Genomic DNA, 13,080 nt, shown 5'->3' on the forward strand with positions numbered 1-13,080 from the left:
CAGCTTGAGGCTCTGTCTCAAAAAAAAAAAAAACCAAAAAACAAAAGACATGTTTAGGTTGGGCATGGTGGCTCATGCCTTTAATCGTAGCACTCAAGGAGGTCAAGGCAAGATCACTTGAGCTCAGGAGTTCAAGACCAGCCTGAGCAAGATAAAAATTAGCTGGGTACCCTAGTGTTGCCTATAGTCCCAACTATTTTGGAGGCTGAAACAGGAGAATCGCTTGAACCCAGGAGTTTAAGGTTGCTATAAGGTAAGCTGAAGCCATGGCACTCTAGCCTGGGCAACAGAATGACAGTCTTGTCTCAAAAAAAAAAAAAAAAGACATTTAATATGTACTTTTTGAGTGCAATGCATTCAGAAAACCACGAGGAGTCTAAAAAACACTAAAGAAAGAAAACCTGAGCATGTATGTGTTTATTTTGCAGCTGCCAACTCCCAGGAATGTATAGGATATGTTTAGTTAAAACAAGCAAGAGCAAGAATAAAGTGATAATAATGCTCGCATCCCAGTTTGAAATAATACATGTAACAATTACACTATTTACTAAGCATTGACTATGCACCTTTTGAATAGAATTAATAATAAACATTGAGAAAACCATGGGGAGAGTACATACCTCACTTGTATACCCCCATTTCCCAAGTATGTGTTTATGTCTGAGTTTATGTGTATATATATATATGTCTTTGTAAGCATAGCATGGAAATAGGCCTGGGTAGTATCAGGCCATTTTAACACTGGTTACTTGAGAGGGCATAGAATTGAGGGTGGAAAGCTTTTATCTTACTTACTATATTGTAGCAACTGAAACAATTTTAAATATATTACTTTTATAATTTGAAAATCAGGAATACCAGGTCTTTTATCAGGTTTGACCTTGTCATGTTTTTAATCATTTAGAAAGATGAGCCAAAAGAACACTATGGATTTATGCATAGAGCTATCCATTAATCTATGTAGAAGTAAATAGATAGCTTAGTTGTCTTTTCCATGTAAATTTTTTTCTGTCATTGTCTTTTAAATAAATAATTCAGATATTGAAATACTTGAGAAATAATGTTACTTTTATATATCACTTACTTCAGTTATCTCTCCCTTTTTTTTTCCAGATGATCAGTAGAATTGAATATGTGCATACAAAGAATTTTATACACAGAGACATTAAACCAGATAACTTCCTAATGGGTATTGGGCGTCACTGTAATAAGGTTAGTCAAATGCTCTTTGCATGAAAGAACAAAGAGTAAAATAGCAACAAGAATTGCTTTGGTAAACTTTGGATCTTTAAAAAGCTATAGTAAATTGAATTTGCTGTTGATAATTGCTTTAAAAGATTGTGCTAGAAGGATAATCAGCTAACTCTATTAACTTAAATACTCTACATTTTACCCATCCAAGGTTAGGTATCTATATGGAAATATAAAATTCCAAGGGCATTGTAATGAACTGTAATCATCTGTTATTAACATTTAACTGTTGAACAATTGTATCTATTTTTCATTCACTTAAATAGTGAAAACTCCCATATTCTTTTCTTTCTGAACGCTAAAAATCAGATTTTAACCTTTGGCTCTGAAGTGTGGATTTTTGTAAAATATGTACTCATGTCATTGTGGGAACCACTGACCCATCTGTCACCATGGAGTTAAATGTTTGCTGACTGAGCATGGTTGATAACGAGAATTCTTCAGTCCTTGGATTTGTATATTTAAAAGGATAACTTTTGGGCCTCCTTAAAAAGTAGTTGACAGTTTTTTACTTGGGTGCGAAGTTGGATGAGTTCTTCACCCTTCCTCCCTCATTTACAGGAAATAATAGATAAGTGAAATGAACATTCATTCAACAAAACTAGTGTTCATTGGGGTCTCTGAGAATGGTTCTACTTACGGGGTGATTGGGTTGTAGCTAGTGACGCATGATTGAAGTTAGAAATTAATTGTGTTGAAATTTTTTCTGCAATGACTAGTTTTTGAGTGAATTGCTTTCTTTATGAATTCAATGTTGAGCTCGGGCAGACAGGCAGCATTGGCAGTGCACTAAGCATAATATGATCTGATGATTCTGATAGAAATTCTCAACTTCAGGACAACTCGGGGGCTTTTTGTGGTTTATTTTTTGTTAATTTTGTTTTTGGAAGGAAAATTCCCATTTGTTTTATTAAGCTAATAGGGAGTGTTTGGTGTTTTTAGGTCTAGCTATAAATGTTTACCTTTGTTTGCCTGTATGAATGCCAACTTGGAGCCATTACCATTAGAACTGGTGTTATTTGTTAATGTGTGACATTGGTGTTGGTCTGACCAAGTTTTAGGAAATTAATTTTTTTTTGTTGTTAAGCTTTAAATAATGAAGGGTATTTAATGACTTATCCTGTCATCTCCAAATTGCATTTAAGAAACAAAATACTATGTAGTTTTTCTCTATGACATACCCAGGTTCTTAATTATTACTGCAAAGCCTGGTAATTTAATTGAAAAAAATTATTGATCTTAAGTTTGGGGGCAGTTTGGTCAGTTTGACTCTAATCTTCTTTTGGCAATTTCCCAGCCTTCTCCTCCCCCCTTTTCTTACCCCTAAGAACCCATTATCCCCATGTCATCCCTGTTCTGCATGTTGATGTTGCAGTACATGGTTTTTGCCTTAAATTTAAATGATAGCTTAGATAATACCACTTTCCTTTTTTTCCTCCTCAAGAATCACTTCTTAATCACATAATTGTGTTAGGAAGTCTAAGTTAACCTAGTGGTTTAAAAAACAACAACGTATTTTTATGATTTGTATCCTCCTTACAGATATTAAAAAGTGTAGCTACTTGCCATTACTCGGTTTCAGAGAGAGCCTGAGGTAGAAGCAAACTGTTTCACTTGACTAAGAGTCATACTAAATGTTGCTCTTGGACATTTTAGATTACTGTTTTATTTATGTAGTTGGTTTTTAGTGTTTTCTGTGTTGTAGTTTGAAAAATGCCAGTTGTATGAGACTGGATTTCTTTGGTCAGCTTGTTCAGTAGTTTCTATTCATGGGAGAAAAAGGTTTTGGGGGGATGTTGAGGTAGATTTTTAAAGTTAAATTTCTTATTTGGAGAATTGTTCTGAATTTGATATTTAGGAGTGACCACTCCAATCTTAGTGAATTTGCTCATCTCTTCTAGTAATCAGCCCTGCATGCTTATAAAAATAAATTTTAAGGTGACTAAATGCCTTCTACCTCTTCCTTACTGAAGATTTTTTTTCCCCTGTACAGTCTTTTTGTGGGGGAAGGGCAGATTGTGGTACCAAAGATTGCAGATCTAAATTCCCCTTTTTTGATTAAAAAATTAAAGAGCCAAATGTCACCATTGCTATCCCTGTTTCAGGCAGTGACACAATATAGTGGCATTAAAAACTTGAGTATTTTCCAGAATTCAAATATTCTTGAGCATGTGATTCTTATTTGGAAAACTGAGAAGCTACAGTGCTTGGTGGAAGAAGGATGGCATTTGGCTACCCTGTTCTTTCTCTAATGCCTCGGTGTTGCCTGTCTGCGCCGGCCATTGTTGCAATGTAAGCAATACTGTTTGATGCACTGCCACCCTCTATTGTCTGTTTAGTGTTTAGAATCTCCAGTGGGGAAGAGGAAAAGAAGCATGACTGTTAGTACTTCTCAGGACCCATCTTTCTCAGGATTAAACCAGGTCTGAAACTGTCTCCTATTCCAACCTCAATCCCAAATTCATGTGCTTTTCTTTTTTATTGTTTTATTTTTATTATTTTTGTTTAATTCTGGAGAATGTAGATCTTGCTCAAGCACCTCTTACGTTGGCATTATTCAGACATACTTGGCAAACATAACATTACTAAGATGTTTCTTTGTGGCTTTTGCTTAAAACTTGTAAAGTTTAGAGAAAACCTAAATGAAAATAGGAGATTATGTTTAGATCTCTAATATCCATATCAGGAAATGATTATAGTAAATTTGAGATTGTTTAGTTTTTAAAAATGTATTTGGAGTTGCATAACTTAATGCACGAAATATATTTTAATTCACTTGCATCCATGCTGTATAATAAATACATTCTACCTCACCTCTTTTCTCCTTCCCTATGGAACTTCAGGTAAGTGTAGATTAGATTTCAGATCTAGTGTTTCTATAATTGATTTACCTCAGTCTGAATTCTCAGCTTCTACCAAAGGGATACTTAGCAGAGCATTATGTGCTCTGGAACTAGACAACATTGCATTCTTAACAGTGTAACTATAGTAAATTGCCATTAGCAATACCTTAAGATCAGTTAAATGAATGTGTAACCTGATGATTTAGTTTTTGGAAGGTTAGATAAACACTCTAGTAATTTTCTACATTTTTAAAGAAAATGTAAGGAATACTCAACATTTTCTTTTAGTTTTGTAAAAGTTAGGGGTTTTTTTTTGCAGTTTTTGGCTAGGCCTGGGTTTGAACCCACCACCTCCGGTATATGGGGCCAGCACTGCCCAGAGATACTTTTTTAATCACAAAATTTGCATATCTAAATATTGACACTCCTGAGCAAATGAGTCCTTAATCATTCAATTCAGTATATGATGAAAAGGAGATACTGGTATGAGTAATCAGAAAAGAAAAAATATAAATGGTAATAGGTTAATTATCCACATGTATCTTACAGGGAATTATTTTAATGCTTTTCCATATTGCCCAGCCTTATTCCTGGGACTGTACGATTTTTTTATTCAGGCATAGAAGTACCAGCTGTTGTGAGTGGATCTTAGTTGGGGAGATAGAACAGATGGGTAATTTAGGTACATTGTAAGAATGTAAATTTTTTTAAAGCTCTAGTGCCTCATTTTTATTTATCCATTCAGACATTTTACTTAAACTTTATAGCACTGTCATTTAATGGTTTACATAAAAAGTTGTATTAAATCGTTTGTTTTGTATATACAAGTTACCTAGGTTGTGATTTTTTTGGAAGGGCAGGGGTAAACATGACTCCTGGTTAGGAGAAAAATTGTTGCAAGTACTGAAAACTAAAATTACTAATAGTGTTTCTGAAGACTGTGTGTACCTCTATTGAATGGAATTTGTCCTGATTTATCAAACAATAACTCATTCCTGTGTACCTTTGAGAATAGGCTGCATTTTTAAAAATAGGCAAAGATTTTACTTACAATATGTAATTAGTAAAAATCCACAAAAAAAGCAGTTTGACCAACCACAGAATTTTCCTGTGTTTTTGCACATACAAGCCTATAAAAATACATTATCTTATGTTTATTTGGTACTGATTTTTTTTTTTTTTGGAGACAGAGTCTCATTATGTCACCCTCAGTAGAGTGGTATAGTATCACAGCAACCTCAAACTCTTGGGCTTAAGTGATTCTCTTGCCTCAGCCACCCAAGTAGCTGGTACTATAGGCGCCCACCACAATGCCAGGCTATTTTTTATTGCAGTTGTCATTGTTTTTGTTTTTTAGCTGGCTCAGGCTGGGTTCAAACCTGCCACCCTCCGTGTATGTTGCTGGTGCCATAACCTCTGTGCTACAGGTGCTGAGCCTCTTGTTTGGTTTTGTCTTTATTTTATTTATTTTTATTTTTTATTTTTTTGTTTTGCAGTTTTTGGCCTGGGTTGGGTTTGAACCCGCCACCTCCGGCATATGGGACCAGAGCCCTACTCTTTTGAGCTACAGGCACCGCCCTATTTTTTTGTTTTTGAGACAGAGTCTCACTGTGTTGCCTTGAGTACAGTGCTATGGCATCACAGCTCACAGGAACCGCAAACTCTCGGGCTTAAGTGATTCTTTTGCCTCACCTCCCGAGTAGCTGGGAGTACAGATGCCCTTCACAATGCCTGGCTGTTTTTTTTTTTGTTATTGTTATAGTTGTCATTGTGGTTTAGTTGGCCTGGGTCGAATTTGAAGCCACCAACCTTGGTGTGTGTGGCTGGCACTGTAACTGCTGTGCTACAGGTGCCAAGCCTGATTTTTGTCTTTATGTATTAACAGCCTTTTGGTTATATCCTTTGTAATCAGTGGTTGTACTAAGTACATCCATTATGTGTTAATATTTGTATTTAAATTCAGCGTATACAAAGAGCTACTAAAGAAGCATGCTTAGTTAACCTGAAGGTAATGAACTACCAAGATATATTTATTTTTACTTTAAGTAGTTTTCCCTTCATTTGTTACTAAGACTAGGATACCTTTGTTCATCAGTGACTTTTTTCCCGAGTTTTCAGTTTTTATAAGAGAAAATTAAAGATTGTTTTATTTGCTTCATAGTTTCTTGTTCTGTTATTAAAGATGGAGATACTTCAGAAGAAATTCCTAAGTATACATATTTTTCATTTTCTTGATAAATAAAGTTTTCTGAGATTTGTGGAAGGAAAGAACTCTCCAATAAACACTGAATTTCTTCAAAGCAGTCTTCCTTGTGGGAAAGTATGTGGTTACTGAGTTAGAAATGGAGCTATTGAATATAGATTTAGACATGAATGAAATTATTAGACATACTCATATCAGAGCTCTTCCCTTTTTCTCTTTCATTTTGAAGTTCTAAAGGAAGCAATCCCAGAAAATATCCCCTAGAGGAAATTCTCTGTACTAATCATTGTTGATTCAAAATCCACATATTTCTTAGGTATACAGTTAATTTTAAAATAACATGTAGTTGCATATCCTTTGCATTTATTTTTCCCTTATTTTCTTTTCTGATTGAATCTATAGACCTTAATCATAGTTTTTGTTTGGCTTAACAGAAGTATAATTTGCTCATTTTAATACTTGTGTGCTGAGCTGGTATCTTACCAAGACATAGTGTGAGCTTTATTTCTTTTAGTATTTTATAATACTAACTTTCTTAAAATTACCTCATTGATTGGGAAAGAGGTTTAACCTAATTGAGAGTTTTCATTATCCAGTTACATTTACACATTGATACAACCCCCCCTTGTAATAATTTAATCTTATTCTTTTTATAGTAGATCAAGTAAAAATAAGTATCTCATTGTATCTTGTATTTTTTTTATAAAAATAGTTTTTTTTTCTTTTAAAGTTTTAAATTCTATAGCGTAAACTTGAATTACTTGGAAAAATTAACTACATTTTAATTGGTTGCCTTATTCTTTGGGTACCATGTAGATGAGATGGTTTGTACTCATCTGTCTCTTCTCAACTGTTGTAGACCACCTTAATTTAAATGCTAAATGCCTTTTAAAAAAGATTTTTATGTCAATTTATTACATTTTCCAGAATTTTAACCTGATCACATGCATAATGTCAGTGTTTTTTATTAATAAAAAGGCTTGGTTTCATTGGCAATAATCCAACTTTCAGATTATCAGTTTTAGGTAACAAGCATTTGTTGGCATACTAAAAAAATGGCCTTTGTAGGAAGGTAGAGTTCTAGATAGCTTATGTCTAGATTTTTATCATGCTTGTTTATCAGTAACAGGCTGTCAGGTATAATTGTGGCAAACAGCACACTTGTCAATTCTGCTATCAGGCATGTGTACATTTCTCCACTTATTTTATAAAGACAGTCTTCTGAGTGCATAGTAATCTGGACCTATGAAGTTTGCAAATGACAAGGATAAACTATTAGACTTAACTATATTTTTTCAACTTGATCTATTGATGAAGACTAGTAAAAGCTTATGGGTGTATTAAATGTGTGGGTATCTGTTCTACTTATCAGTACTCCATTTTGATATTATATGAGTATACGAAATAGATGCCATTTAATGAATAAGGAACAGTTCAGTGGAACAAGGTTGGGAACCTAATGTCTATTTTATTTCTCTTTTCAAAGTTATTCCTTATTGATTTTGGTTTGGCCAAAAAGTACAGAGACAACAGGACAAGACAGCACATACCATACAGAGAAGATAAAAACCTCACTGGCACTGCTCGATATGCTAGCATCAATGCACATCTTGGTATTGAGCAGAGGTGAGTTTGAAAATTGAATGGACTTGTATCCATAGTAGAAACCATTAACAGGTGTTTGAAGTATTTGGACTAGTTTCTTCCAATTTCCAAGGATTGAGGATTTGAAGGCTGCCTGTTAATCATTTTATCTGCTGCTTCAGCCAACATAGAGAAGCCAATTAAATGAGATTTTTTCTTTTTAAGATTGTTTCTTGGGGAGAAAATATTACATGACAGAAAATTAGAAGCATATTTTAGCAGCTCATGATAGTACCTATTTTTTTAAATACTGATCTTGTGCTTTTTACATGTATATTATGATAAATAAGTTGAATTTTGGGAAGAAATGTATTGTTTATTTTTACAAGGGAAAAACACTTGAGGCGCAGTGGCTCGTGCCTATAATCCTAGCACTCTGGGAGGTTAGGGCAGGTAGATCACCTGAGTTCAGGAGTTCCAGACCAACCTGAGCAAGACCAAGACTTCATCTCTACTAAAAATAGAAAAACTAGCCAGGCATTGTGCAGGCACCTATAGTACATGAGTTCTGCATATACTTTCAAGTTCTCTATACCTTAAAACAAGCATAAAGTAATAAGATTTGCCTCCAGGTTAGGAGACCTCATGAAAAGAATTTTCTTCCTTTTTCTTCTCTTAATTTTTTTTTAAAGCAGCAAGGTCTCACATATCACTGCAGCCCTAAACTTTGGGGCTTGAGCAATCCTGCCTCAGTTTCATTAGTCACCACCTCTGGTTTCTCATGGGAAAAATTTCAAGCTTAGGAAACACTCATGAATATTTGAATACTCTGGTTTAAGCTATGATATAATATATTATTTTATTGTATGCTAAAGTATTGCCTGTCCTTAAATTTATGTGTACATTTGTATATATGTATATACATATTCATATAGATGTAGATTAACTGTAAAATATTAGCTAATTTCAGCATTTCTAAAGTTATTTTAATGTGCTTCTGCAAAACTTAGAATTATCCTGTTTACTTGATTCTTCAGTCTTCATTAACCTCATTTAGAGAGATTAGTTAAATCCTTTATTTTTTAAAAACTGAATTATAGGTTTGGCCCCCATAGCACAGTGGTTACAGCGCCAGCCACATGCACTGAGGCTGGCTGTTCAAACCCCGCCCCAGGCCAGCTAAACAACAGTGACAAGTGCAACTATAATCCCAGCTACTTGGGAGGCTGAGGCAAGAGAATCACTTAAGCCCAAGAGTTTGAGGCTGCTGTGAGCTGTGATGCCACGGCACTCTACCGAGAGTAACATAATAGACTCTGTCTCAAAAATAAAAAAACTAAATTATAAAACAGTTGGTTTAGCTAATTTTGGAGTTTGTGAAAAGTTGGGATAAAGATAACAAGTCAGCTTTTTAAATACTTTAAATGCTTTTTGCATAGGTACCAAATAGCTCTTTTTCTTCCTTTGGGAAACTTTCTTCACTGTATTTAGCTTTCTTTCATGTTTTCCGTAATAGCCAACTTCATAAAATTATGTTTTCTTTTCTAGTCGCCGAGATGACATGGAATCATTAGGATATGTTTTGATGTATTTTAATAGAACCAGCCTGCCATGGCAAGGACTAAAGGTAAATTATACTTAAGATACCAGTTTTGAGGGTTTTTTTTTTTTTTCCTTAAAGAATAAAAATATATATTGGGGCCCAGCACAATGGCTCACACATGTAATCATAGCACTTTGGGAGGCTGAGACCAGAGGATTGCTTGAGCTCAGGAGTTCAAGAGCAACCTAAGTAAGAGCAAGGCTCCATCTCTACTAAAAATAGAAAAATTAGCCAGGTCTTGTGGCAGGCACCTGTAGTCCCAGTTACTTGGGAGGCTGAGGCAGGAGGATCACTTGAACTTAGGAGTTTGAAGTTGTTGTGACTAGGCTGAAGTCATGGCACTGTGGCCTGGGGTAACAGGGTTAGACTGTGTCTCTTAAAAAACGTGTGTATAGGCTCGGCGCCTATAGCTCAACCGGCTAAGGCGCCAGCCACGTACACCTAAGGTGGCGGGTTCGAATCCCCAGCCTGGACCCGCCAAACAACAATGACGGCTGCAACCAAAAAATAGCCGGGCGTTGTGGCGGGCGCCTGTGGTCCCAGCTACTTGGGAGGCGGAGGCAGGAGACTCGCTTGAGCCCAGGAGTTGGAGGTTGCTGTGAGCTGTAATGCCACGGCACTCTACCCAGGAGAACAGCTTGAGGCTCTGTCTCAAAAAAAAAAAAACGTGTGTATATATATGTGTGTGGGTATACATATACAAAGATAAAATTTAAGATTCCATCCAATTCTGAGATGTTTGTAAGACTGTGCTAACTTTAATTTACTTTTGTCTTTTATTTGGGAAAATAAAACCTAATCATTTCAATAAGAACTTACTTAATAGAAGCCTACCATCTCAGCTGAAGAACAAGTTTCCTTGGAACACAGTAAGCTGGTACCTCTTGGTAACCACTAGCTTTATCTAGATCAGTGGTTCTCAACCTTTCTAATGCCACAGCCCTTTAATACAGTTCCTCTGGGTCGTGACCCACAGGTTGAGGACCACTGATCTAGATGGAAATTGATATCTGTTGCCATTATGTTGAAAGTGTGTATTTATATGTATAGTATAACTTATTTATCCAGCAGTACCAATTATATTATTTATGCAATTATCTATCCTAACATTTTGTTTCTATTAACCAAGAGTTTCATACTACTTTTGTATGTAATGATAAATCACTGTGTCTTAGAATTTAATGTCTATTTGATACTTTGTTGGTCAGAAAAAGTATCTGTATTTATTGAGGGGTTGTGGGCTAGGCACAGTGCTCAGTTCTTATGTGGATAGCTTTATCCAATGAGTATTTTTACATTGGAAAACTATTGTTATTTATGCATTTAACTTTAGTTATTAATGTCATTAAATAATGAACACATTTTTGTATTAATCACCTTTGCCCTTATATTGATCATAGATTAGGAAAATGTTCTTCAGCTGGGTATGGTGACATGTTCTCTAGTCCCAGGTGCTTGGGAAACTAAACTGGGAGGCTCTATTGAGGATAGGAATTCAAGGCCTCTGTGAGCTATGATTATGAATAGCTACTGTGAATAGCCACTGCACTACCCCCAGGCAACATGATGAGACCTCTGCTTTAAAAACAACAAAAAAGAAAGTTAGAAAATGCTTTCCAAATGTGACACCACCAATTTTTACTTAAATCTCACATCCTGTTAATGTAATTTGACTCACCCTTTCCTAATAGCTAAAATTATGTTCTTGAAGTAGATACATCAAAAATTACCTAACAGTTCAGGGGGAAAATCTATCAATGTATTTTGATTTCTTTTTAATTCTGGATTAAAATTTCTCTTAAGGCTCGGCGCCTATACCTCAGTGGCTAGAGCACTAGCCACATACACAGGAGCTAGCAGGTTCAAACCCAGCACAGGCCTGCCAAACAACAACTACAACCAAAAAATAGCCGGGTGTTGTGGTGGGCACCTGTAGTCCCAGCTACTTGGAAGGCTGAGGCAAAAGAATCGCTTAAGCCCAAGAGTTGGAGGTTGCTGTGAGCTTTGTGCCACATCACTCTACTGAGGGCAACATAGTGAAGCTCTGTCTCCCAAAAATAAGTAAATAAATAAATAAAATTTCTCTTGACCCTCAAGTATGTGTCTGTGCTTATATGTCTGATGTGTTAAACTTAATAAGGTTCTACTAAGTATTGTTGAGTATATCTTTGTGATTTGATTCTGTAGGCTGCAACAAAGAAGCAAAAATATGAAAAGATTAGTGAAAAGAAGATGTCTACTCCTGTTGAAGTTTTATGTAAGGTAAGTTGCATGATGAATTATTATTGAAAAATATAAATGATCATCCAAAAACAAAAAGAAGCATTTTACTTGCTAGCCCTGGAGCTTAAACATCCTCATAGATAACTTACCTCCCATTTTATATTTACGTTTTGATTATTCTAAATATTTTTATTTAACAAAGGCTTGAGCATATGAGTCATTTTAAGTTAAATGTTTTATGTTTCTGGTTCGTTAGGGCTCTCTTTTAAGATTGGAAGAAAATTAAAAATTGCGCAGGCAGTTAACCATTTCCAACAGATCTATATTACTTGATGAGAAAAATTAATAATATCCCAAAATTTGTGCCATAAAATAAGGGATATCAGCAATTGATACATAAAAGAATAGAGAAATAGGTGGACAGATTGGAGCAATCCAAAACAGCCCAAGAGTTGGAGGTTGCTGTGAACTGTGACGCCATAGCACTCTACCGAGGGCCAAAATTGTCCAGAAATCCAGGATAAATACAGAAGACAGTTGGAATCAGACTCATTTCTTTGGAACTTTGCACTTTATAGAAAGGCAAGTGAGTTTAGAATGGAGAGGTATTTGTCAAGAAGACTAACCATGATCTCTTCCGTAGAAAGAAGGCCATGTGGTCTAATTTGAGATAAGAAAAAGTCGCGTATACCTGAAATTAATTAGAAAACAGTATACAATTAAATTTTTGAGTGATGGAATGAATTAGTGAGAGTTAAAATAGTGCTTTATGGAAGAAGGGTAAGTGGAGATAAACTTTATGCATCTCCTCACCCACAAATTTGCAAGTCCTGTTGAGAGCTTTTTAAAAACTGTATAACATATCTATTTCAGTTTGTTGGTTACCCAACAAATGAAATAAGTGTAACAGTGTTTGTAAACATTAAATCTATTTACATCAGTGCAATCAATGAAAAATGTTGTAAGTATTTTTATCCTGTCCTGCTGTGACTCCAGAATGTTACGTTTTTTAGGTTGTGGGAAGAGACTACCTACTTTAACTTACCTCTCTTTCCACATTTGCATTTACCACAGGAGAGGTGATGTAGGAGCTTATAAACATGTTTTAATACTTTGTATTTCTTCATTGGTGCTGGCAGAATCCTTTCGGTGACTAATGTCAAGAGCCCTAAAAATGTTTATACGTCTTTGAGAATTGTTCCTAAGAAACTAAATGTGGAAAAAAAGTTGTGCCCACAGATGTTCTTAGCAGTATTATTAATAATAGAGAAAAATTAGAATCTACCTAAATGTTCAATTATAGGGAACAAGGTAATTAGAATGGATTAACGCAGACTGTTATGCAGCCATTCAGATGTTTATAAAGAGGTGGG

The 13,080-nt window shown here is 35.3% G+C and overlaps 1 protein-coding gene across 4 annotated transcripts in view; it reads left to right on the top strand.

Annotated features, from left to right (window-relative positions):
• The window catches only part of CSNK1A1 (casein kinase 1 alpha 1), a 47,085-nt gene that overhangs the window by 21,727 nt on the left and 12,278 nt on the right, over positions 1 to 13,080 (top strand). For 2 of the 4 annotated variants that reach the window (XM_023515521.1, XM_023515524.1), the window contains exons 4-8: positions 1,114 to 1,212; positions 3,591 to 3,674; positions 7,784 to 7,923; positions 9,430 to 9,508; positions 11,672 to 11,746. In XM_023515521.1, the coding sequence (XP_023371289.1) occupies positions 1,114 to 1,212; positions 3,591 to 3,674; positions 7,784 to 7,923; positions 9,430 to 9,508; positions 11,672 to 11,746 (477 nt within the window). The remainder of the gene's footprint in view (positions 1 to 1,113; positions 1,213 to 3,590; positions 3,675 to 7,783; positions 7,924 to 9,429; positions 9,509 to 11,671; positions 11,747 to 13,080) is intronic. The other 2 variants (XM_003782050.2, XM_003782051.2) reach the window with 1 other exon arrangement.

This window comes from Otolemur garnettii, unplaced genomic scaffold, assembly GCF_000181295.1.
Source record: "Otolemur garnettii isolate 467f Iridium unplaced genomic scaffold, OtoGar3 scaffold00003, whole genome shotgun sequence".
NCBI lineage: Eukaryota > Metazoa > Chordata > Mammalia > Primates > Galagidae > Otolemur > Otolemur garnettii.